At 48.0% G+C, this 23,422-nt stretch overlaps 1 protein-coding gene across 4 annotated transcripts in view; it reads left to right on the top strand.

Annotated features, from left to right (window-relative positions):
* The first annotated feature begins 3,255 nt into the window (after positions 1 to 3,255).
* Positions 3,256 to 23,422, top strand: part of ZNF827 (zinc finger protein 827) — a 200,550-nt gene continuing 180,383 nt past the window's right edge. For 3 of the 4 annotated variants that reach the window (XM_060179000.1, XM_060179001.1, XM_060179002.1), the window contains exon 1: positions 3,732 to 4,859. In XM_060179000.1, the coding sequence (XP_060034983.1) occupies positions 4,817 to 4,859 (43 nt within the window). In that variant the 5' untranslated portion in view covers positions 3,732 to 4,816. Of the gene's footprint in view, positions 3,382 to 3,731; positions 4,860 to 23,422 lie in introns of those variants that run through there. The other variant, XM_060178999.1, reaches the window with a different exon arrangement.

The raw sequence follows: 23,422 nt of genomic DNA on the forward strand, positions 1-23,422 counted from the left end.
AAGGGAATAAATAAATATTTTTTTTAAAAAAAGAATTCTAGCTCTTGCTTCTCAGCACCTTTATGGGGCTGTATGACACATTTTCTTATACTTTTCCATGCAAAAAAGCATTGCGATTTCTCCAACAGCCCATAACCATTGTCCCCAATATAACTTGAACTGTCTTCCTTGAATGGAGACTCACTTCATTCATATTTTGAGAAATACTCCAGTTTAAATAGCCACGGCTTGTATCTATCATCTTTTCAAGCAAAGATAATATTCCACGAGAAAGAGCAGCTATATTTAAGTATCTCACAGCAATTTTCCTTGAGACAGTTGATGCATTTAGGCAGGAATACTCTATATGCTCTGTTTGGTTATGAAGAGTATTTAGAAGTCCTAGTCAAGGACCAAGATTTAATCAGATTGGTAATTTTTGCTGCTGCATCAAGAATGTTTTTAAAAGAACTTCCTCTCTCTCTCTCTCTCTCTCCCTCCCTCAACCCCCCCAACCCCCAGCATAGCAATGAAGAAAAGGGCTGCTAGTGACATTGTGGTGTCACTGCCTTCATTCTAGCTCAGGGACTTGATTTTCCCCACTGTTTTTGCATCATTAGCATAAATATCAGACGAGATTGGGCGTGTTATGGGTGGTATGGCCATAGACGCATTATCATAAATATCAACACAAACAAAAGGGCAAATAACATCTTAGTGTTACTAGGGAAATAGTACAGACCAACTCCAGTCTAGAGAAGGTGTTCATTTTGCCCGTCCCCCAGCCCCTCCCCAATTCTGGGGCTCACACAGAATTCACCCCTGTGAGAGAGGGCATCTAAGAAACCTCTTCTTGGGGGCCAGGTGGTGGCACACCTGGTTGAGTGCACATGTTGCAGTGAGCAAGGACTGTGGTTTGAGCCTTTGGTCCCTACCTGCTGGGGGAAAGCTTTACAAGTGGTGAAGCAGGGCTGCAGGTGTCTATTTCTCTCCTCTGTATTACCCCCTTCCTCTCAATTTCTAGCTCTTTCTATCCAATAAATAAAGTAAAAATAATAAAAATATTTAAAAAAGAAAAAAAAAGAAGAAAGAAAAAATAAACCTCTTTTTAGAATGCCTCATTTAAAGAAAATCTACTGGCATCTCACATTTGAGAAGTAATGGAGATGGAGATAGAGAGTACCATGCTGATGAGGACATGCTTCTGACTTTAAAGCCATGGAGGTGAATCCAAAAGGATATTCCAACATGGGAGTCGGGTGGTAGCACAGTGGGTTAAGCTCACATGGGCATGAAGTGCAACGACCAGCCTAAGGATCCTGGTTCAAGCCCCCAGGTCCCCACCTGCAGAGGAGCCGCTTCACAAACGGTGAAGCAGGTCTACAGGTGTCTTTCTCTCCCGTCTCTGTCTTCCCCTCCTCTCTTCATTTCTCTCTGTCCTATCTAACAATGATGACATCAATAACCACAACAATAATAACTACAACAACAGTTAAAAAAAACAAGGGCAACAGTTAAGAGAATGTCCAGCTTAAAGGGTCATGGGTAAATGCATCCAAAAGGAATGCTGGGGCTGGAAGGTGGCATACTGGTATACTGAACATGTTATAATGTGAAAGGACCCAGGTTCAAGCACCACTTCCCCAGTCCTACCTGCAGAAGGAAAACTTCAAGTGAAACAGTGCTGTAGGTGTCTTTCTTTTTCTCTTTCCTAATCTCCTCCTTCCCTATCATTCACTCTCCCTGTTTCTAGCCAATAAATACGTAAAATATTAAAAAAAAAAAAAAACAGAAACAAACAAAACAGGACACACAGTCTCAAAAGTATTCATGCACTTGATTCTGAAAAGCCATCCTGGACACCTCCAGCTATATAGCTTCCTAATACTTTAGGTTAGTCTAGTATCCAGATTACTCTGAGTTTAAACAGCAATGGAGGGTAAGATGCCAGAGCCCACTGCTGAGGCCTCAAGGCCTGAGATTGCCACAGAAATTGTTCTGCCCCCATTTCCATTTCCTCTCGTTGTGTACCACTCCAAAGAATTTGGGGGAAGCTGCAGAAGTATGAATAAATTCAATTTAAAAAATGCTTTTGGCTATTGATGGAACACCTTACATAATTAAAAGTTGACAGCATTTGCCTGCCTGCCTTTAAAAGGTCGCAGGAAATGTACTCTGCTTTGAGGAAAGGCCTAAAGTGTGTTTTCAATTATCATGTAGTAGGTATTGTAAAGAGTCGTGGCAGTTCAGGAAAAGGTGCAGTGGCTGCCGAGTGAGCAGGCCAGATCCTAGCCAGAGGTGCTTGGGGATTAGTGGTGCCGAGTGGTAGTCACGTTGTAGCCATGCTGTTTTACACTGACAGGTCTAAAGATCCTACCCAGCCAGGGCAATGAGTCGACTTCACAATGGACAGGCTTTGAACTCCTCATTCATGTATTAATTTCAAGTCTGAGTGCTACTGACAGCAGTCAAAGGTCATGGAAAGTTGAGTTTGACTTGAGTTGAAAGATAGTTCTAGTTCAAATTGTAACCACTGAGACAAATGACCTGGAGTTTCCTTATTTTGAACTTGTAGGCTCTCTGTTTGGATGCTTGATTGAACCCAAGCAGGTCTTACCGGCTAGGTGGGGGAGTTGGAAGGGTGGGTTTCATCCTCAGAGTTTATTATCAATGGAAACTTCATTGGGGAGATACAAGGTGCTTTCAGCTTTTCTAGTAAAAGCATGCAACATAAAGTCTTATTGTAATTTTGGAGAGGCAGATAGGGAGTTCACCCCATGGTTAGCTTTACTACCATCCAGGATTAGGAGAATTCAGCCAGAACCTCTGAGGCATTAAGGGTACACACAAAGCATACAGTGCCATCCTAACGAATCCTAACCATGCCTCCGCCTTCTTCGACGAAAACCTCTATTCTAAAATCGGTAAGAAAATATTTAACATAATAAGATGATGAGTCAGAGGTTTTCAACAGCTCAAAAGGGAAGACATAGTTAAATAATGCACCTTTTTAATTTTTTTAGTTACATCTGACTCATGACATATAATGTATTCTGCGAAGTTCAAAGTTTCCTCTTACAAAGAGAGTTTTATGAAACAACTCTTCTTCAGACCATCCTCCCCACCCCCTTTTAGTTCAATTAGAGAAGCAGGTTTTGGAGTTTAAATCATTAACAACCTCTGAGTGAACTTTTATCCAAATGACTTCGAGTCACAAAGAGAACAGCTCTCTTTCACCAAGTACCTTTTGTGCTGGAGTGAGACCTGTCCTTTTCTATTTTTTTCTTTCCTTTATGTCTCTCTTTGAAGAAAGATGTGTGATTTGTAAAGTCATGAAAGTATGTACTGGCTAATGAAAACCGCTATATCTGAGCTCATAATGCAAACAAGAATCGCTTCAGGGTAAGCTTTATCTACCTGCATTGTAACAAGGGGAGGGGGGAGTAAATTCCAGACAGAAGTCAAGATGGTAGCCTGGACAGTGGGAGGCTCGTGTAGCAGTTCATTCAACTATTTGGGGTGGGGGCTGATGTTATTTTTCTCCCTTTTGTCAAAAAGCTGTAATTTTCAGTTGGGCAGCCTTATCCAGTTTTTAACTGCCCTGGTCACTTTCAAACTGCACGCTCATTCCATCAACCTAGTTATTGATTTTACCATATGTCATCTTTTAATAAAAAAAATTCTATTGGAATATTTTTTGGGGTAGGTGGGTGGGAATGGAGGGTTGGGAGAAAGACTCATAATCTCCACGGACATCAAGGGAGGGGTGTGTGTGACAAGAACCGTCCTCTCTGCGCCCCCAGGAGCCCGAAGAAGCAGCAGCGTTTCATCCAGAAGAAAACTGCAGTGAAATCAACAAAAGCGAGTGAAGAGAAGAAAAAGAAAAGGACAAAAAAAAAAAAATCCATTTCCTTGGGAGAGGAAAAAAAAATCCAGGAAGAATAAAAATGAACGAAGAGGGTCGTTCCAAGAGTGGGGCAAAACTTTCCCCCACCCCTCCCAGACTGGGCCGCGAGCGGAGCACAACTCCAGCCCCCCCATCTCCCCTCCCTCTGGCCCCCCCACATCCTCCGCCTCCCCCCTCCCCCTCCCCCCAGACCCGGCGGGGGCAGAGCCCAGGCGGAGGCGGCCCGGGGAGCCCGGGGGCACCTTCCTCTCTCCTCTGTGTGCGCGCGTGTGTCTGTGAGTGTGTGCGTCTGGCTCTCGCTCTTCCCCTTGGTCTGTGCCTCTGTGAGTGTGTGTGTGACAGGGAGAGAAAGAGAGAGAGAGAGAGAGAGGGAGAGAGAGAGAGAGAGGAGGGAGCGAGAGAGCCGGAGCCGAGCCGCCGCCGCGCTGCCCTTTGATCCCGGCATTAGTGTTAGGGGCTCGGAGACACCGCGCGGCCATGGACGCCGCCGCCGCCGCCGCCACCGCATTCCTCCCTCCCATCACACGCGCGAGCCCGGGACACACACACACTCACACCTCTTAGCTCCGTTCCCATTGAAGAATATCACGCTCGGGGGACAAGCCAGGTGCACGGCCAAAAAAAAAAAAATTAAAAGAGAGAGAGAGAGAAAAGGACAGAAAGAAAAAGGCAAAGGGGGGGAGAAAGAAAGAAAGAAGGAAAGAAAGAAAGAAGAAAACCCCCTTCTTCGGGCTCCAGGAAACCGGCTTCAACCCATTGCACACACCGGAGAGAAGGGGTCCCCCCCACCCTCTGGCCTGCCCGCCCGTCCCCCCCCCTTCCACAACTACCTCCCCGCTCCTGCCAGTGTCTGCCTCTCTGCCCCCACGGGGGGGGGGGTTTATTTGATCTCACATTAACCGAGGAGGAGAATGTGAGAAAAGGGGGAAAATGCCCAGGAGGAAGCAGGAGCAGCCCAAGCGTCTTCCCTCACGTAAGTCATCCCTTCCCCGCCGCCTCCCGGGCCATCTTGTCGCTGCCTCGGCGCCCGGCCCGCCGCAGCCCGCCGTGGTCGGCGCGGGAGTTTAGGGTTACAGAGGTGAAGCTGACAAAGACACAGCCCGGTGACTCCTCGGCGAGGGCTCTGCCGAGGCAGCCATGTTGGTGATGATCAGCCCGTGCCCTTTCCATTCTCTCTCGCTCTTTCTTTCTTCCGCGCGCCCCCCCTTCCCCGGCTCCCCCCTGGCGATGGGGCTTCCCCCCCTCCTCCTCCTTTCCCTCCCCTCCCCACTCCCGGCGGCTGGGGGGAGGGGGGGAGGAGGAGGGGACAGTGTGGATGCCGGCTCGGTGTGTGTGTGTCTGTGTTGTTTTAATGGGGGGGAGAGGTTGGAATCTTAAAAAAAAACAAAAAGGAAAATTCCTGGGGGCTCCCCGGGTGCGGGGTCGGGGCGCGCGCGGGGCCCCGACATGGCGCTTGGGGGGGGCCGGAGCGCGCGCCCCCGGGGCTGGGGTGAGGGGAGAGGTCCGTCTCGGGGTGTAGGGTGCGCGGGGTGGGTCGGGCCCGGAGCCGGCGGCGGCGGCGGGAGGCGGAGGTGGAGAAGGCGGAGGAGGGGAGTCGAGAGCGGGCGAGGCGGTGGCGGAGGGGGTGTGGGCCCCCCCGCGCACCCGCACACGCGGGGACACACGCGCCGCCTGGCGCCCCGGGGCGCGGGGGGCGAGGCCGGGCGGATGTGGGGTGCGGGAGCCGCGCCGAGGCGGAGGCCGAGCGGCCCCTGCAGAGCGGCGGGGAGGGCGGAGCGGGGCCGGCGGTCGCGATCGAACGCGGGGTCAGGCGGGGCGGCCGGGGCCGGGGCCAGGGTCGGGGCGCCGCGTGGCTGCGGGACCCCCCCGGTCGGCCGAGCCGGGACTGGAGCGCCGGGCTGCGGCCACGCTGGGCGTTGGGGTCACCCCCACCTCCGGCCCGGGCCTCCCGCCTCCCCGCGCCCCCGGCCGGCCTCCGCCTTCCCCCGCGCGCCTCGGAACTTTTCCCCCCGCTCCCTCGCGGGCGCCCCCGCCCCCCCACGGCTCCCCGCGCCGAGGCTTCCGAGCGGCTGCAAAAGCTAAAAGTGAAGGAGAAAGAAGCAACTAAAAATATCCCCCGGGGCCGCCCGGCGCGGTGGATGCGGGAGGAGGGGACGCCCGCGGCGCGGGAGGGAGGGAGGGGTCGCGGGAGCCCGGGGCCTGTGTGTCTCCCCGCCCCCCACCCCGGGGCCCCCGGGCGCGGCTCCGGAGCCCCAGCCTGCAAAACCCGGGCCGGGGGCGGCGCGGGGCCGGAGCGGAGCAGGGCGCCGCCGGGGCGGGGGCAGCGGCGGGGGGGCAGGCGACGTGGTCGGTCACCTGAAGTTCACGGGGGGTGGGGGAAGGGTTAAGGTTATGGAGACTCGGGGTGTGTGTGAGTGAGTGTGTGTGTGTGTGTGTGTGTGTGTGTGTGTGTGTGTGAGCCTGTGTGTTTCCGCTGCAGACCGTTGCGATCGATCTCCCCCGCCGCCGCCGCCGAACCCGCGCAGCGTTGCGGGAGCCCCCCGGGTTGGGGCGCCCCCTAACCCGCTGCTCCGAGGCCCTTCGGGGTCGCGGCCCCTGGGGTGAATGCAAAAAAAAAAAAACCCAAAAAATAAAAAAAACAAAACCGCACTTTGCAGACTGCGGGCTCTGCAAGCATTCCTTTTTTTTTTTTTTTTTTTCTTCTTCTTCTTTCTCTTTTTTCCCCTTCTCTTCCCGGTACGCTCAGGGCTGGGGTTGTGCTTTTTTTTTTTTTTTTTTTAATTTTTTTTTTTCCTTTAGAAAGGAAGGAGAAAAAAAAATGCCCCTGTGCAGTCCTTTCTTCGTCTGCCCGCTAGAGGTTGTGAGGGTAATATCACATGTACGATGTATGTGCACGGGCGCGGTGGAGGCGGGCAGCGAGTCGGGAGTCGGGGCGCCGCGTCCCCGCAAACTCCAGCACTTGCCGGGAGAGTGTGTGCGTCCACGTGGCCGGCCGGGGGTGCCTGGCCCTTTCCCGGGGGTGGTGAGGGAGACGAGGACCAGGAGGCAGGAATCCTGGGGTGTGGGTGCTGGGGTGCAGGAGGAGGGAGGAGGAGGGGGGCACGCTTGCCCTGCCGGGACAAAACGGGCTGCAGTGTTCTGCGAACTTGTCCTTAGATGGCAACTTGGCCGCCTGGCTGCTGGGCTGGAGTGGCAAAGGCCGGGGCGCAGAGGGGGTTTGGTCATTTTCCTCTCTCCATGCACCTCCACACCCCCTCATCCCACCCCCGTTTATTAAAAAAAAAAAATTAATTGCTGGCGGAGTTGGAGGGAGGGAGGGAGAAAGGATTGATCCGTGGGGGCGGCGCTGGCGGAGCTGGAACGCCTTCCCTTCCCCCGCCCAGGAGCGCGGCAGGCCAGGCAGCTGCAGCCTGCCCTGCCGGTGACCTTGACCCTGACCTCCGGCGACAACCCTCCGCGCCGGAGAGGAAATTCAGGCTCCATTTTAGCTGCGGGCGCGGTGGGCCTCTCCTGCGCTCTGGGGCCAGGGCTGGGGTGGGTGTGTGTTGGGGTGGGGGCACAAGTTGTTTTGAGAGTGGGTTCTTCCAGCCCCCCTTCTCTTCAATAAACGTTGTTCCCTACTCACTTAGGAAATAAAAACCAGCTCCCTCTTGAAGTCTCAAAACCACTTTGGAATAGGAAAAAAAAAAAAAAAAAAACCCAGACTTTTTGGGAATGCCATAAGGAAAGCTTGTTCCTGCCTTAAGCCTTTGCACCGAGTGGGGATTTTGGTGGCTGTGGGGTTGTTCTGAAGGTTTTTGCACGTTGTGTTAGTAATTTGCATTTGATCCCAAAGAAATTTCTGTGCAAAACAATCTTGTAATTCTGACCTAGGAACCCAAGGCTTGAACAGGACCACTCAGCACTGAAGAGTTTTGTTCTGGTGGGGCTGTGTAATTAATACATAGTGACTCTGGGCAAAATCCTTATTTCACAGGGGCTGGAATTGTGGTCCTAAATTCCTATTTTAATGCTAAAATCTTCATTTACTTGTGTGCTTATGTATAGACAGTCTGGGACTTCAGCTTCTTTGCTAGAAATCATCTCACTGTTTTGACAAAGTTATATAGGAGATTTAACTCCTTTTTCCCCCTTTTTTCTTAAAAATATTAATTTAATGAGAGAGAAAACCAGAACATCATTCTGGTACATGTGATCTTGGGAATGGAATTCATGCTTGAGAGTCTAGGGCTTTCCCCCTTGCTCCGCCTCCCTGCCTGAAGATTTTTAAGTTTAGACACCCCCCCCCCCAGAGAAAGGAGGGAGGTGTGTCATTTTGGGGGGGCAGGGAGAGTGGAAGAAGAGAGTGGTGGAGGAAAATAGTGATTTTGAAACTAGAGAGCCCTTCTGAGTAAATTCAGAAGTGGTTCTAACAGTCACTGCTGATACAGTGTTTTAAGAATTTAATTGGTGAACACATTTAAGAACTCTGAATTAAAAAGAAAAAGAAAGTTATGACTAGAGAAAAATCCGAACTCCTGTCCACATCTTCATGCCCTCCTCTTGCCCTGCACAAACTTGCCTCCCCCCCAAAAAAAAAAAAAAAAAAAGACTGCTAATAGGCTGTAGGTGTCCAACTTACTTTTTGTTATCAAGGGAGAAAGCAGCTAAGTGCAGAGGGGAGCCACAAGTCTGACTGCTTCCAGGGAACCTGGAAGGCCACCCTCTACTGCAGGAGTCCTGGAAATCCAGAGCAGCACTTGGTATGGTCAGATACCAGGTTTGGGGTGAGCCTCGGCCCCTGGCACAGTGTGCCAGTAATTCCCCAGACTGGGCTCAGGCCTGCTAAGGTTTCCTAGCTCCTCCTGTTCAACTAGACACCCCTGGGACTGCTCAGCACTGAATTAGCTTTGGGGATGGGCAAGCATTTAACCTGACACTGCTAACCATAGCGATAGATTTCTGATGGGACCATTCTACCCAATCATTTCCTCTCAGGCCTCTGAAGTCTCTGTGTGTGTGTGTGTGTGTGTGTGTGTGTGTGTGTGTGTGTGTGTGTGTGTGAAATGGGTCTCCTATGTGAGCAGAAAAGAAGTGGCCTGCCCTGAATTGGTGTTACTTCTGGCTCCGAATAAAAAAGTAATTGCCATTAGCTTTGGAGGTGCCCCCCAACGTTAAACCTATGTTATCATCATCATCACTACCATTGCCAGGACTTGACTGCTACAGGTTAACTTTTCAGGTAGCAGAGAGAGAAAGACCACTGCACCAGAGACCGCCTCCCCTTCAATGCAGTAGGGACTGGCTGGGCTCAAACCTGACTTGTGTGTGTGGAAAAGAAAGCACACTGTCCAGATGAGCTATTTTGCGGGCCGAAGTATGTTATCGCTCCAGGGCTAGGGAGATGACTCAGCAGTGGAGCAGAGGCCTTGCACAGCTGAACCCCGGTTTCAATCCATGGCACCATCATATGCCAAAACTGAACTGTGTTCTGCTCTCTTGTTCAGAAAGATAGTTCTTTCAAAATCAACCCCTCCAAAATGTTATTTCAGTTAGAACCCATAGTTCTTGACCTAGAGTAATAATGGTATATATGCTTTCTGTATTTAAATATGACTCTGGTGTTATTGATGATCTTTATATCCCTCCCCCAGTAAAGTGCAGTAAATACCCTGTTCCCTAAACTAGACTAGAGGCCTGGGCTCTACCATGTACTTACCTTGAGCAGAATCAGGCTACAAAAGGAAGAGAAGGAAGCGAGGATGATGACTTGAGCCCAGTTCCTGGGCTAAGCCTTTTGTGACCTGTGTCATCAGGACCACAGTCTGAAGGGGAAGAAGGCAAGGAAGGATCTTCTCTTGGGTTTGTGTGAAATCCTTTTCCGTCAGTGTGTCAGCGCTTGAAAGATGCCTTCCTGGGCTCGACTTTGCCACAGGTCTGCATGCGTCTAGATTCTGGTGTATTTATCACTGGAGATCTGCCTGATGTCTCTTCCCAGGGGGAGCTCTGAGGAAAAGTTAACTAAACAGTTGTTTTGTTATTGTAGTGTTCTCATTGTTGACTCAGTTGTGGGTCAAGCCCAGAACCAGCTACAGTGCTTTTCATTCACCAGACTTTACAGAATCTCTCTTGCTTTCTAGTAAAATTGTCTGTAGTTGTACTGGAGTAATGACAGGATGTCTGAGTCGGATGTTCTCAATGTCTTTTCATGTCTGTTGAAAGATCAAGTGAAAGAAGAAGCAACTCTTTTTCTCCTTCTTAATGCTTAATTGAATTATTGTTTCAGTGAGGAGCCGCTATGTCATAGCTATGACCACAGGAACACTTTTGAGCACACAGTAGCACTGTCACTGCAGGTGTCCCCCAGAGCTGGTGATTCCAAGGCACCACCACCAGGAGTGGCTCTGGGCTCTAGAAGAAGAGGGGTCTCTTCCCAATACAATACACAGGGCAGATGGCTTTCTGGTGAAAATAGGAAGACAAACCCAAATTGTATTCCTCCCAGTGCTTCTGAATAGTTTCTAGTAAAATGCAACTGATTTTTAATCTGCCACCTTGCTCTGGGATGACACAGCTGGCATGAGTTGACAGGTTTCCACAGCAGGGGCTCTAATAGATCACGCAGGAGAAGCACAAATTGGGCAGCTTCTGGCTTGTGAGCTTGGGCTTTCTTGAATCTTTAACAGCCTTTCCTAGGAGAATTCGAAGGGAAGGGTGGGAACCGTCTGTCTTTGGATGCATATGAGGTGAGAAGGACAAAGGTTACGGAGGGCTAGAGAGATAGGGGGTATGTCTTCTCTTGTGCACAACCTAAGTTCAAGCCCCAGCACCATAGCTCAGTGCTGTGGTCCACCTTCCTGCCTTCCTTCCCTCCTTCCTTCCCTCCTTCCTTCCTGTCTCTCTCTCTCTCTCCCTTTCTTTCCCACCAGGGTTATCACTGACAACCCAATGAATCCACCACCCCTGATGGCCATTTTTTTTCTTTTTTCTTTTATTGGATAGGACTGAGAGAAATTGAGAGAGGAGGGGGAGATAGAAGGAGGGAGAACAAGATAGACACCTATAGACCTGCTCCATTGCTCACAAAACATTTCCTATGCAGCTGGGGACTGAGGGCTCACCTGGGTCCTTGCACACGGCAATGTGTATGCTCAACCTGGCGCACCACCCCCCAGCCCTTGGCCTGTCTTTCTGTTTGAATGAAATCATCCTCTCACGAGCTGCTCCTCCCCCCCAATACAAAAAGAGACCCGAAGACCTTGGATAGGATACACCCAAGGAAACCAGTTCTGTTGGTGGCAGACTTTCTCTGGGCCCCAGGAAGGTGGTTTAAAAGGAGTCTTGTTAATGGCAAATTGATTGTAGGAGACACTGGGTGAGAAATGCATGGTACTGGGCTGGGATACTCCAGGAGTGCAGTCAGTGACCCCAGTAGCTGGGGCACAGATCATGTCCAGATGAGTTCGGTTTCACTGGAGGGAAATTTTGCACATTGTCACTAGACCTGGTCACTTCCACTCCTTACAGGGGCGGGGGTGTCTGGATTCAGGGGCCTCAGCTATGAAGGAAATGCTGGGAGGACCCAACCTGCCTCTGGGACTGGCCAGTAAATATTTTATTGGACATCTTGAACTTCTTGGGGGCTAGACCCTCGAGAGGTCAGTGGGTCCTCTAATCTCCTGGTTTGAAGTTATCTAGTCCACCTTTCTTGCCTTTTCGCTACTTGCTGGGGTGTTTAGAGAGGAGGTCAGAAAAACAGAGCTGGAGCTGACTCTCATTCTGAGTGATGTGTTCATAATTTTCTATAATTTAATCAGACTGATCACAGAGCAAGATAATGAGAGTGTGACCTACAAAATAAGGACTTTTCTGAGGGGGGTATTAGAGGCTTTCTAGCAGAAGATTCTATTATTATTATTATTATTATTATTATTATTATTATTATATTATGAGCCTTGTGGTCTTGCAGTTGAAAGAAAGCAGACCCCAAGCCCAGTTTGGGCAAGATATGGTCATTTTTTTTCCTCCTCCAGATTTCATTACTATTTGGGCTTCCTTGGCACATTCAGGAATCACATTTGGGAGATACAGTCTGAAAATGAAGCCGCTGTGGCCTGCTGTGCTTATATGCTTGTCTCTTCCCTCGCTCTGCTCGGTATCTCTTGGTAAATTCATGCCATCTAGGGCCAAGTGTGCAAAATATTTTATTGGTATGAGGTAGCCAAAATAGCCTCTGTCATATTTTATCAGAAACGAACGTGCAGAGCATAGATCTCTGAGAGGACTTGAGGGGTTGAAGTCTTTACTGGACAGGGGCGAGTTTTGTGTTTTTAGCCTCTATCTTCAAGTCACATTTATATGTTGTTCGGGAATGGTTTGTGCCTAGGTGCTGAAGCAGGGGCCTCTCAAATGCCTCTTGGCCTTCCCCGCAGCCCCTCTTGTGATGGGACTGCTGTAGTTACAAGGTGGTTTCATAAGTTAAAAATCAGACTTGGACTTTTGGTGCTGATCTCTAGCTGCATGACTGTTGATTTTTATGGGAGTTGGCTTTCCCGGACGGACACACACACACACACACACACACACACACACACACACACACACCCCACGGCAGTTCGTTTGACAAAAGTTGCAGTGGTGCACCCCCAAGGACTGAGATCAGCCTGTGACCTTTGGCAGCTGTTTTCCAGGGACTGACCCTAGGTCACAGTCAATGCTGCAGTCTCTCCCTCTCTCTCTTTCTCTCTCTCTTTCTCTCCTTCTTTCTCTCTCTTTTCCCATTTCCAGAGCACTGCTCAGCTCTGGCTGATTGTGGTGTGGGGGATTGAACCTGGGACTTTGTAGCCTCAGGCATAAGAATCTCTTTGCATAACCTTTATGCTATCTACCCTCCGCCCACAGCACAGTCTTTGTGCCTTAGCTGTCCTCTTTCTGCTTATTGAACACAGCCTCCGCCCCTGCCCTTCCAGTTCTAGCTCCAGTCCTGGGGGTGGGGGGATTTATTTATTTCATGAGCGACAGACAGATTGAGAGAACAGTGACTTTCTGGCATATCCAGTGCTGAGGATTGAGCTCAAGACCTCATGTTTGTGGTTCTAATACTTTATCTACAATGCTGCCTCCTGGGTTGCCAGCTCCAGAGTTCTTGAGGAACCAAGATTCAGGGTAGTTTTTGCTTCTGTTGTTAATAAAGTCCAATTTTTATTTATTCTTATATTTATTTATTTTTTTTTTTAAAAGATTTATTTATTAGAGAGAGGAAAATGAATTAGAACCAGAGCACCACTCTGGCACATGTGAATACTGAGGCTTCAACTTGGGACCTCATGCTTTGAAGTCCAAAACTTTTGCCGCTGTGTTACCTCTTGGGCTGCTGTATTTACTCTTGAGAGAGAGAGAGAGAGAGAGAGAGAGAGAGAGAGAGAGAAAGAATGAAAGCAGAGCAGCACTCAGCTCTGGCATATGTGGAGCTTGTGAAGGGAACCTGAGGACTCAGGCCTGCAAGTCTGAGTTCTACCGCTGAGCTATCTCCATGGCCCCTTAAATTTGATCTACCATCAGAGAAGAAACAAACAAACAAAAAAGTTAGACTCTTAATTTCTAATTTCAACATGGATTAGAAAAGCGGTTAGACTGTCCCCTCCCACCCACCCAGAGTGGTGTGCAGGACAAAAGCAGACAGACGAGTGAGAGGGCTGAGTCTCAGGGTGAGTGGCTTGGAGCGCTCTGAAGACATTGGACTCAAAAGGGGCTGGAGAAGGCCAAGGCAAAGGGGCTTCTTCATCGATCAGCGTGGTCTGCTCCTGAGCTTTTGAAGCTACTAAACCTACAAAAGGTGATACATTTTGCTGATGTCTTGGGGTGTCTGGTGGCAGTTCTTAAAAAGCCTCTCGTTTTGTCTTGAGAAGGGAGAAGATTTCATGAGAGTCTGCCCTCTCCCTCTGCATCTGAAGAGCTCAAGCGAATTTAGCACACGCACAAGTGTCCAAACGTGGGTGATGGGCTGCACATTTAGTTCTGAGCTCTGCCACTCAATAATTGTGTGACCTGGGATAGATGACTTAACTTCCCTGTCCCCCCCTCCCCATTTCCTCATATTTCAATAGTGATGGTGGTTCCTGTATCAAGGGTTAGTGTAAGGATTAGTTCAGTACATAGAGAAATATCAATATCATACACACACACAAACGCGCATAATTAGTGTCTGCTGCACAGAGAACGCTGAGTGAACTCTTGCTTCTATTAAATATACAAATAACTCTCCATTTGCCTGGATAGTGATGAGGCAGGCATTTCTGACCCAGATCTTTCTGGTGACTTCTGAGTTTGAGATTTTACTATCATCCGTGAACCGCACAAGAGTGCTGAGTAATAATCACAGAGGGCGAAATTCTCTCACAAGACTGTTATTACCGGGCCCGACCAGTATTTGTCTCACAGGCCGACACGATTGCGTTTCACATTAAGCTCTTACCGTAGGAGCAGGTTCCTCCGGGTATAGGATTTGACCTGCATTCTATCTCAATTGTGTGATAATCATGTGAATTATGACTGGGGCTTCCTGCAAAGTGAAGGGAGGAGATGCCCAGTCACAGAGATGCAAATGAGAGAGCACAGGTGTTTCATCAGTATCGAGTCAATAGTCCACAGGTTCAAATCCCTCCCCAGGGGGAACACATACGGGTTTTTTTTTCTGCATTAGATCAGGAATCATTTGGATTTTACACAGCAGGAAGGAGAGGCAGGGGCCCGATGGTTGTAAATGCAGGGGGGGGAGGGGCAGGGAGAGGGAGAGGGAGAGAGAGAGAGAGAGAGAGAAGTAGATGAAGGATGGAAGGTTGCGTATATGTATGCACATGTGTGTGTGTGTGTGATCATATCTGAGGTCCCAAACTAGCCATGGGTTGTGTGTTTGGCCCCACAGAGTGTGTTTTAAAACTTGAGATAATATTTGGGAATGGGTGGTTTCACTCCACCATCCACATTTCTAGCTTCTTCTGGAAAACTTGGATGCACCCACAGCTAGGACCCACCTCCCCACATGGTGACAATCTGCCGCCGCCGTGGTGACTGTCTCCTTCCCTCCGCCATGTGCTCATCAGTCTGCCACCCTCCCCAGCGCTCAGCCACCACCTCCACTGCCTGCAGGTCCCACCTCAGTCTGCAGGCTCGGGGTCCAAAACTGCTCTGCCAGCCCTAGTGTTCTGTGACTTCTTGTTCTTCACCAAGGCTGAGCCTCCACAGTCCGGCCAAGAATGTAGAGGGTGTGGGTGAAGATACTGGCACTAGATTCAGGACTTCTGTAGGCCTTGGCAGGTGACCATAGTTTCTCTCGTCTGCCCAAAGGGGACACTTTGTGGCTTCTATGGGATGCACAGCTCCCACCTGGCATGTCCTATGTGCAGTTAAGGCTGGTCACACTGACGTCCAGGAGCTGTGAATCCATTTCATCCAAGGCTCTCAGCAGCATTCTCTGGCTGTTCCATGTAATTCCTCAGAGATGGTTGCTGCTGCCCAGCCGTCTGATCAGATCGGCCAACCCAGTGGTTCTAAGCTCAGGCTGCACCTGAGATGCCTGGGGGAGGGGGGGGTCCAGCAGTGGTGCACTCTGTGAAGCGTACACATTACCAGGAACAAGGACCTCACTTCAAGTACCCCGGTCTCCACCTGCAAGAGGGGGGTTCACAAGCAGTGAATCAGTGCTACACGTGTCTCTCTCTTTTCCTTTCTACTTCTCCCTCTCCATCAATTTCTCTGTTCAGTCAAATAAAAGAAAGAAAGAAAGAAAGAAGTGGTGTGTGTGTGTGTGTGTGTGTGTGTGTGTGTGTGTGTGTGTGTGTGTGTGCGGGTCTGAGGGAAGAGAAACCCAGGAGATTAAAAAAAATGCAAACACCTCTTGTGATTTAAATCTAACTGGCCCAGGAGGCTGGGAGATAGCACACTTTACCAAGTACAAGGACCCGGGTTTGAGGCCCTAGCCACCACATGAGAGCATTTGTACAAGGCAAGCTTTACACACAAATGGTTGGGCCATGATGCTGTGTTGTCTCTCCTCTCTCTGTCTCTCCCTCTCTATCTCACCTCTACATTAAAAGAAGGTGGGTGCTGGAGAGATGGCTTAATGGCTATGCAAATAGACTTTCATGCCTGGGGCTCTGAGGTTGCAGGTTCAACCCCCAGCACCACCATAAGGCAGAGCTGAGCAGGGCTCTGGGAAAAAGCAAAACAAAAGAACACCTGCAGAGAGTGGTAGAATTGTGCTGGCATGTAAACCTTAGCAGCAAATAAATAAATAAACAGATGTCAGTAAATGAGCAAAGTTAGCTGGCACAGAGTGGAGGCTGGGCAGGGCTATTCTAAAGCTCTCCTGCTGATGTGAACTGGAGAGTCAAGGTCAAGGACCTCTGATCTAGCTGGAACTCCCACTCAGGGCTGACGTCAGTTTCCTCAAAAAGAATGCCTGTCATGTTGAACCTGGGCATCTCTGTTAGATCTGCAAACCTCCTACAAATAGCCTGTGGCCTCCAATCATTGAGTCCAGTCCCTGGTGTTTGGAAACTGGAGGCCACTGGGGAAGGAGCCACACTGGCAGGACCTGCACCCTCATCCTCTCTGTCCCTTCTCCCAACAAGCTCAAGGGGCCCTCACGAGCTTTGTGACCATGGGCAAGTCACTCAGCATCGCTGTGCTGCCTGAAAAGTGGGGATCAGGGCCCTGGCCACACCTGCCTTTCCACCGAAGCCGTTCATTAGTGAGGGAGACAGGAAGGGAGGTGGCACACCCAGTTGAATGCACATATTACCATGTGTAAAGGACCCAGGTTCGAGCCTCTGTTCCCCACCTGCAGGGGGCCGGTGAGGTGCTTCACAATAGGTGAAGCAGGTTTACAGGTGTCTATCTTATTCTCTTCCTCTCTTCTTCTCCCCTTCTCAATTTCTCCTACTAAATAATAAAACAGAAAAAGAGGATGGGGGGAAGTGGCCTCTGGTACTGCTAGATTCACAGTGCAGGCACCGAGCCCTGCACTGTATAAAGCTGATGGCAATAAAGAAAGAAAGAAAGAAATAGGAAAGGGCCCCTTCTTCCTTCCACCTGTTAGGAACATGTGGACTCTGAGGCCAGGAGTGGAAGAAACTAGATCAAGTTCATTTGTGTTGCTCTGTCAGGGGCTAAACTAGCTGCTTGTCTCTTGAAGTCTGGGGGAGTCTTTAGGAGACCCACAACTCAAGGGGTACACCTCCTTTCAAAGACCCTCTTGCTCTGGGCAGCTCCCTTAGCTGCTGATGAACTGTCATAATGCTTGTGACTTTAGACCATGCAGAGAGCAGTGGGATATTACTTATGCTACTACCAGAGCACGACTCAGTCCTGGTTCATGGTTCTTGGTGGTTGTGGGAATCAAACTTGTGGCTTCAGAGCCTCAGGTATGAAAGTCTTTTTGCATCACCATTATGCTATCTTCTCCTGTCCCAGACTATGATCTAGAAAATATGCTGTGTGGTGTTTCCCCTCTAGGAAAAGGCGAGCCTCAAATAATAACTTACTGGGTTTTAATCTGACCTCAAGAAAGAAGGAAATCGAATTAGAGTGAGCTGCTTTCTGACATTTATAGAAAGAGAAAAATGGCATTATCTAGGAGTAGGGGTTGGGTTGGCCAGACCACTAGATCATACTTAAAGAAAAATCCTGAACTCCAGTAGCTGCTCCAGTGTGTGTTGATAGGTGAGGAAATATATGTGAAATATAATGAAATATATATGAAAGGGGGGGGGGTGCAAGTGTTTTGAATATGTCTGTGTACCCTCTAAGGCTGGAAGCATAGATATTACAGATTGTAAACTCTGCTCATTAATGTACTTTTTCACCAATCAAATCTGCACTGGCATTAAGTGTACTAGCAGGGTGTCCATGACGCAAAAGTTCTTCAAGGTCAATGGAAATGTCTGGAGGAAGATGTATTTAGTCTCCGTTCCCACTCCACCTCCACTTGCACCAGCCCTGTGTTGATCACCAAACCATCTCTGAAATGGAGCCCTTGCTCAGAAAGACTGTTCTCATTTACAGCAGAGCTGGCCGAGTTAATTCAAGGCCTGAATTCACATCAAAGGTGGCAGAGACGGTCTCGTCAGCTGATGAGACAGTGTGCAATACTGAGTCCCAGACGGGGTGCCCTTCTGTCCAGGGTGGAACTAACAAACTGCCCACCGGGATAGGACGGTTGCTGGAGTGCTAGAGCCACATGGAAGTCATTCTGGAGGCAGTTGAAAGGGGAGAGAGATCTTGCACGGAGACAAAACTCAAATAGAGCGATTTCTGTCAAGTGGAAGAGGGAGTGGACTTACTCCTCAGTTCTCAGTTTGTGTCTAATAACTTGTTTCATTCATTCATTCTTGGCCTTGGAAAAAGGGTATGTAAAACTGAGTATACCTGCATGCCTGCCCTCTTGAATTTCAGAGCCAAGTGGACAGAAAAAAGATGAAAGCAAATCATCCCAGTGTGGGAAAGATTTATGAAATGCTGCACAGAAAACCTGAAACTTGAACCTGTACAGTAGATGTTACAAGCAGACCAGACAGACTTTGATGTCTTTTTTAAAAATATATTTATTTATTTATTCCCTTTTGTTGCTGTTGTTGTTTTATTGTTATAGTTATTATTATTGTCGTTGTTGGATAGGACAGAGAGAAATGGAGAGAGGACGGGAAGACAGAGAAGGAGAGAGAAAGATAGACACCTGCAGACCTGTTTCACCACCTGTGAAGCGACTCCCCTGCAGGTGGGGAGCTGGGGGCTGGAACCAGGATCCTTACCCAGTCCTTGCACTTCGTGCCACGTGTGCTTAACCCGCTGTGCTACCGCCCAACTCCCAATAAAACTGTTTTAAAGTGAAACAGAAGTTCTCAAGTTTATGAGAAGTGGCTCCACCACCTGTTGGAGGTGAATTTCCAAGAAGGGCTTTAAGTAATAGGAGAGGTGGGGAAAAGAAATGTTGAACTTGGACCTAGTCTAGCAGTATACAAAATGTGAATTCTGTACAGCAAGCATAACTTCACTTGCTTTCTGTCAGAAAGTGGCATATGCATTCCTCTAGCAAGAGATGGCACCATTCAGGATGCAGAACCGTGAGCATCTGGGGAGTCTGGGTACAGGGTCATAAAGCTGTGGTGATTTGATCGATTTGATCAGCAGAGTTGTTATTCCATCATTAAGAAGGAATCCGGTGCATTTACCTGGCTCACGGGAGCTGTATCAGAGGCAGTCCCCACTGCCAGTGCTTCCAGATGTTGACACAAAACAATCACAGAGGATAAATATGAGTCAATATGCTAACCAGTACAAGATGATATGAATTCAGTGGATAAATGTTTGAGGAACCGCAGAAATGAGAGTGACGGGTGAGAGATTACTGGAGAGGATTGACACTCAGTGTCCTGGCGGAAGTGAGAGATTCAGATGCCCAGAAGGGAGGAGAGGACATTCTAAGCCAAAGAAACACCATTAGCCCATAGAATCTGGAAAAAATAAAATAAAATAAAATAAAATAATAAAGTATGCAAGAGATGCCAAAGTAGACCAGGGCGCCATATTGGTGACAGGAATAGGAGGCAGGAAAAACAGCACAGGGACTGGCCCGACGTTGAGAGTGGATGCCATCTGTGGGTTGGGTATAATATAAAAATGAAATGCAGTTGTTTCGTTCATGGTGATAAAAATGGAGATGAAGGATTAGCTAAGTGGGGTTCATATTTTTCTTTAAAGAGTGATTTTTTTTTCAACAGGGGAGAACCAGAGCATCACTCTGACACATTTGATGCCAGAGATCGAACTCAGGGCTTTTCATGCTTAAGGGGCTAGCGTGTTATCAAGAGACACCTCCCAGGCTACTCTTGTGGCTTTTAAGTAGGGTAGGTGATTAAACAACCCAGCAAGGATGGATGGTTCCCATGGGAGACCTTTTCTTCTGGGGTTCAAGCTACAGACTCTTGGCCAGGGTTTGGGCCCTCTCCCTCCATATTGTCCTCTGGCTTCCTTGGGCAAAGTTAGCTTTCATGCCGGGACTACTTGTGAAGGCCCCACACATGTGCATGACAAGCTGGTTTCTCATCATCGCTCATTTCTGCAAGATTTATCCACCTTAATATAGGTAGCCAAGGCATTTATTTATATTGTTATGCAGCACCATGCTGTAGGGACATGAAAGGTGTGGGGGGGGGGGGGCTCTCTTGCTTCCACATCTTGTGGTTTGAACAGAGCTGTTCTAAGCTTGCATGCACACACATCACTTTGACCTAGGCATATGTTTCTCTAAGATGCTGGTTCTCAAGCATACTGGTCTCAGAAACTCCAAAAGGTTATTGAGGGTTCCAAAGAATTTTTATGCATTCTGTCTGTCATCTCTCTACTACCTATTTGCCTACTTATCGACTTTCATCACATTAGAGATTAAAATTTGGAGGGGGCTGGGTGGTGGTGCACCTGGTTGAGCACATATGTTACAGTGCACAAGGACCCAGGTTTGAGCCTCCGTTCCCCACTTGCAGGGGGAAAGCTTTGCAAGTGGTGAAGCAGTGCTGTAGATGTTTTTTTTCCCCCCCTGTCTCTCTCCCTCTATCAACTCCTTCCCTCCTGGTTTCTGGCTGTCTCTATCAAATAAATAAAGATAATAGAAAATTTTTTTTAAAAAGATTAAAACTTGAGGGGAGTAGATTGCATAATGGTTATGCAAAGAGACTCTCATGCCCAAGACTCCAGTGTCCTGGGTTCAATTCCTCAAACTACCATAAACCAGAGCTGAACTGTGCTTTGGTAGAAAAAAAAAAAAAAGGAGAGATTAAAACTGAGAAATTAATTTTTTATTTTCATCAAAATGAAAACCTATTGTCCATTAACTATACGTAGCATATTTTTATGAAAAATATATTAAAACATTAATTTCATTCCTTTCATTTCACCCCAAAATTTAGTAGGGAGGAGACACTGTCTTATATTTTTGCAAATGTGTTTCATATCTGGCTTAATAGAAGACTAGATGCTGCTCTGATGCTATTCAGTTGTTGACACTATGTTTGGGATGAAAAGAATGGAGAAAATCCCGCCTTGCACAGATATGTAATTAATCACCTTTTTAGATAACTGGGTGTCTTTTGACACTATGCCAAGACCGAGAAGAGGTAGCTTCTGAAAAGTCAGCTGTATCAAGGAATCTGACACTGTGTCAGTGATCTCTCATATTTTGTTGCATTAAAATCTCCTGGCCTATCTTGTACTTTGAATGAACTATCTTTAAAACAACACTGCACACTGAGGTCTGGAAAAGATTGGTTCACTGAACAATGTTTCTCTTTACCAAATGCTGGCAAATTCCATTGCATAGGACACAAAATTGCTAATACCCAGGCCCACCTATTTGAAAAGTTCTATTTGGTTCACTGTCAAGTTCACTGTGTAGGGCCTGGCTTTTACAGAATTTTAGGTCTTGCTTGAACTCTTGTCATTGGCTACAAGGATTGTCTTATTTATCTTTCTGTACCCCACCCCCATAAAGTTTCATCCCTTGGTGAGAAGTACTCAGACAAGTACTCAAGCTTGAAGGGCTGTGCTTAGTCGGTTGTCCCTTCAATTCAATAAAGAAGTAAATAGTCCAGCTCCCAGTTGAATCCCTTTTGTCTTTTTCCTGAGGCAACCCCGTCATCCTTCCGCAGGGCAGGAGTGCTTTCTGCATCCATTTTCTTATGGAAAATATTAAAAAGGCATTCAATTGAGCCAGTCTCTAATAAAATCAGTGCTTTTGCTGCAACTTTATCAAAGACATTTTTAAGTGAAACCAGCAGGTTAGTGTGTGTGTGTGTGTGTGTGTGTGTGTGTGTGTGTGTGTGTGATTATTGTGGCAGAGGATGCATCGATGACTAGTGTGGTTTGAGCTAAATTTCCAGTATTGCACAGTATTCTGCCTTTGTGGCTTGGTTTTTGCTTTGTAGAAATAGTCACAGAGTGAAATAGGCAAAAGCATTTTAGTCTTATTATATTATAGTATAAAGTTGTTTGTTTTTTTTAAGATTTATGCGTTCATTGACATGAGAGTAGGAGAGAAACAGAGCCTAGTGCACAATCGTGTGTTAGAAATTGAACTTGGAAAAAAAAAAAAAAAGAAATTGAACTTGGGGCCTCCTGCTTGAGAGTCCATTACTTTATCCACTGCACCACCTCCCAGGCTTTGAGGATCTTGGGAAGAAGGGCCCAGAGACCACTGAGGCTCACAGACCATACTTTGAGAACCACTCTTTGCAAGTCCACATCAGAGTGGACACGTCAAGTCCCGTGTCTGTGCTTCTTTGGCTTCAGTTGCTAATTCAAAGCAGCAAGGGTGACTATTTTCTTTGAAGATCCCCCAGAAGCAGAGCACTTGAAGACAGAGGCACTCCCCCCCTCACCCCTGATCTCACAAGAGTTCTCAGCTTCTGTGAAACTTCTTTCAAGGGCCTTCGAAGTTTCTTGTTCTCTCTCCAGCTTTGTATAAGAATAGGTATTTCACTCCATAACTGCCCCTTTTAGTTTGTTTTGTTTTCATCTTCACTGAGGCTTCACCATTCCAAACTGATGATTTCAGGTAGAAAGAGAGAGACAGAGACAGAAAGAGAAAAGGAGGGAGAAGATGCCACAGCACGGAAACTTCCCCCCTCTTTGCAGTGGGGGCCGGACTGGAATCCGGGTTGCGTGTATGGTGAAGCAGGGCACTATCCAGGGGAGCTGTTTAAACACCAAAGGAAGATTTTCAGTAAGCTCAACGATGACATGCCTTGTTTATCCTACAAATGCACATGGTCTGTGATGATGCCCCAAGTCTGTCCTCAGTCTATGTGGAGGAGAGGGGACCTCTGGTGTGTGCTGGGGGTGGGGGGCGTGGATTGACCTGTCAATGCCCATGTCTAGTGGAGAAGTAATTAAAGAGCCAGACCTTCCACCTTCTGCACCCCATAATGATCTTGTGCCCATACTCCAAGGGGAATAAAAAATAGGGAATCTTCCAATTGAGGGGATGGGATACGAAATTCTGGTCATGGGAATTGTACCCCTCTTGTCCTATAATCTTGTCTATCACTACTAAATTACTACTACTAATAATAAAAAGAATTGTCCATAGAAATTAAAAACCACATTTTGTAGAAAAAAAATTCTTCAAAAACATTTTTTTTAAGGTTGTGATTAATAGTAAGTTATGGGGCCAGGTGGTGGCACACCTGGTTGAGCGCACACATTACAGTGTGCAAGGACTGAGGTTCAAGCCCCTGGTCCTCACCTACAGGGGGAAAGCAAGACTGCAGGTGTCTCTGTTTCTTTCCCTCTCTGTCTCCCTTCTCTCAGTTTCTCTCTGTCTCTATCCAATAATAAATAAATAAAAATATTTAAGAACTAAAATAAATAGTAGGTTACAGATGGTAGGGTTACAGACACCCTCCCAAAGGCAGCAACCACAGTTCTCTCTGAGTCTTAGAGAGAGTCTACCCCTAACCTCCCATCATGTTTTTCAGTTCTCTGGATTCTACATTTGAAACCATC

This window comes from Erinaceus europaeus, chromosome 19, assembly GCF_950295315.1.
Source record: "Erinaceus europaeus chromosome 19, mEriEur2.1, whole genome shotgun sequence".
In the NCBI taxonomy this organism is placed as follows: Eukaryota; Metazoa; Chordata; class Mammalia; order Eulipotyphla; family Erinaceidae; genus Erinaceus; species Erinaceus europaeus.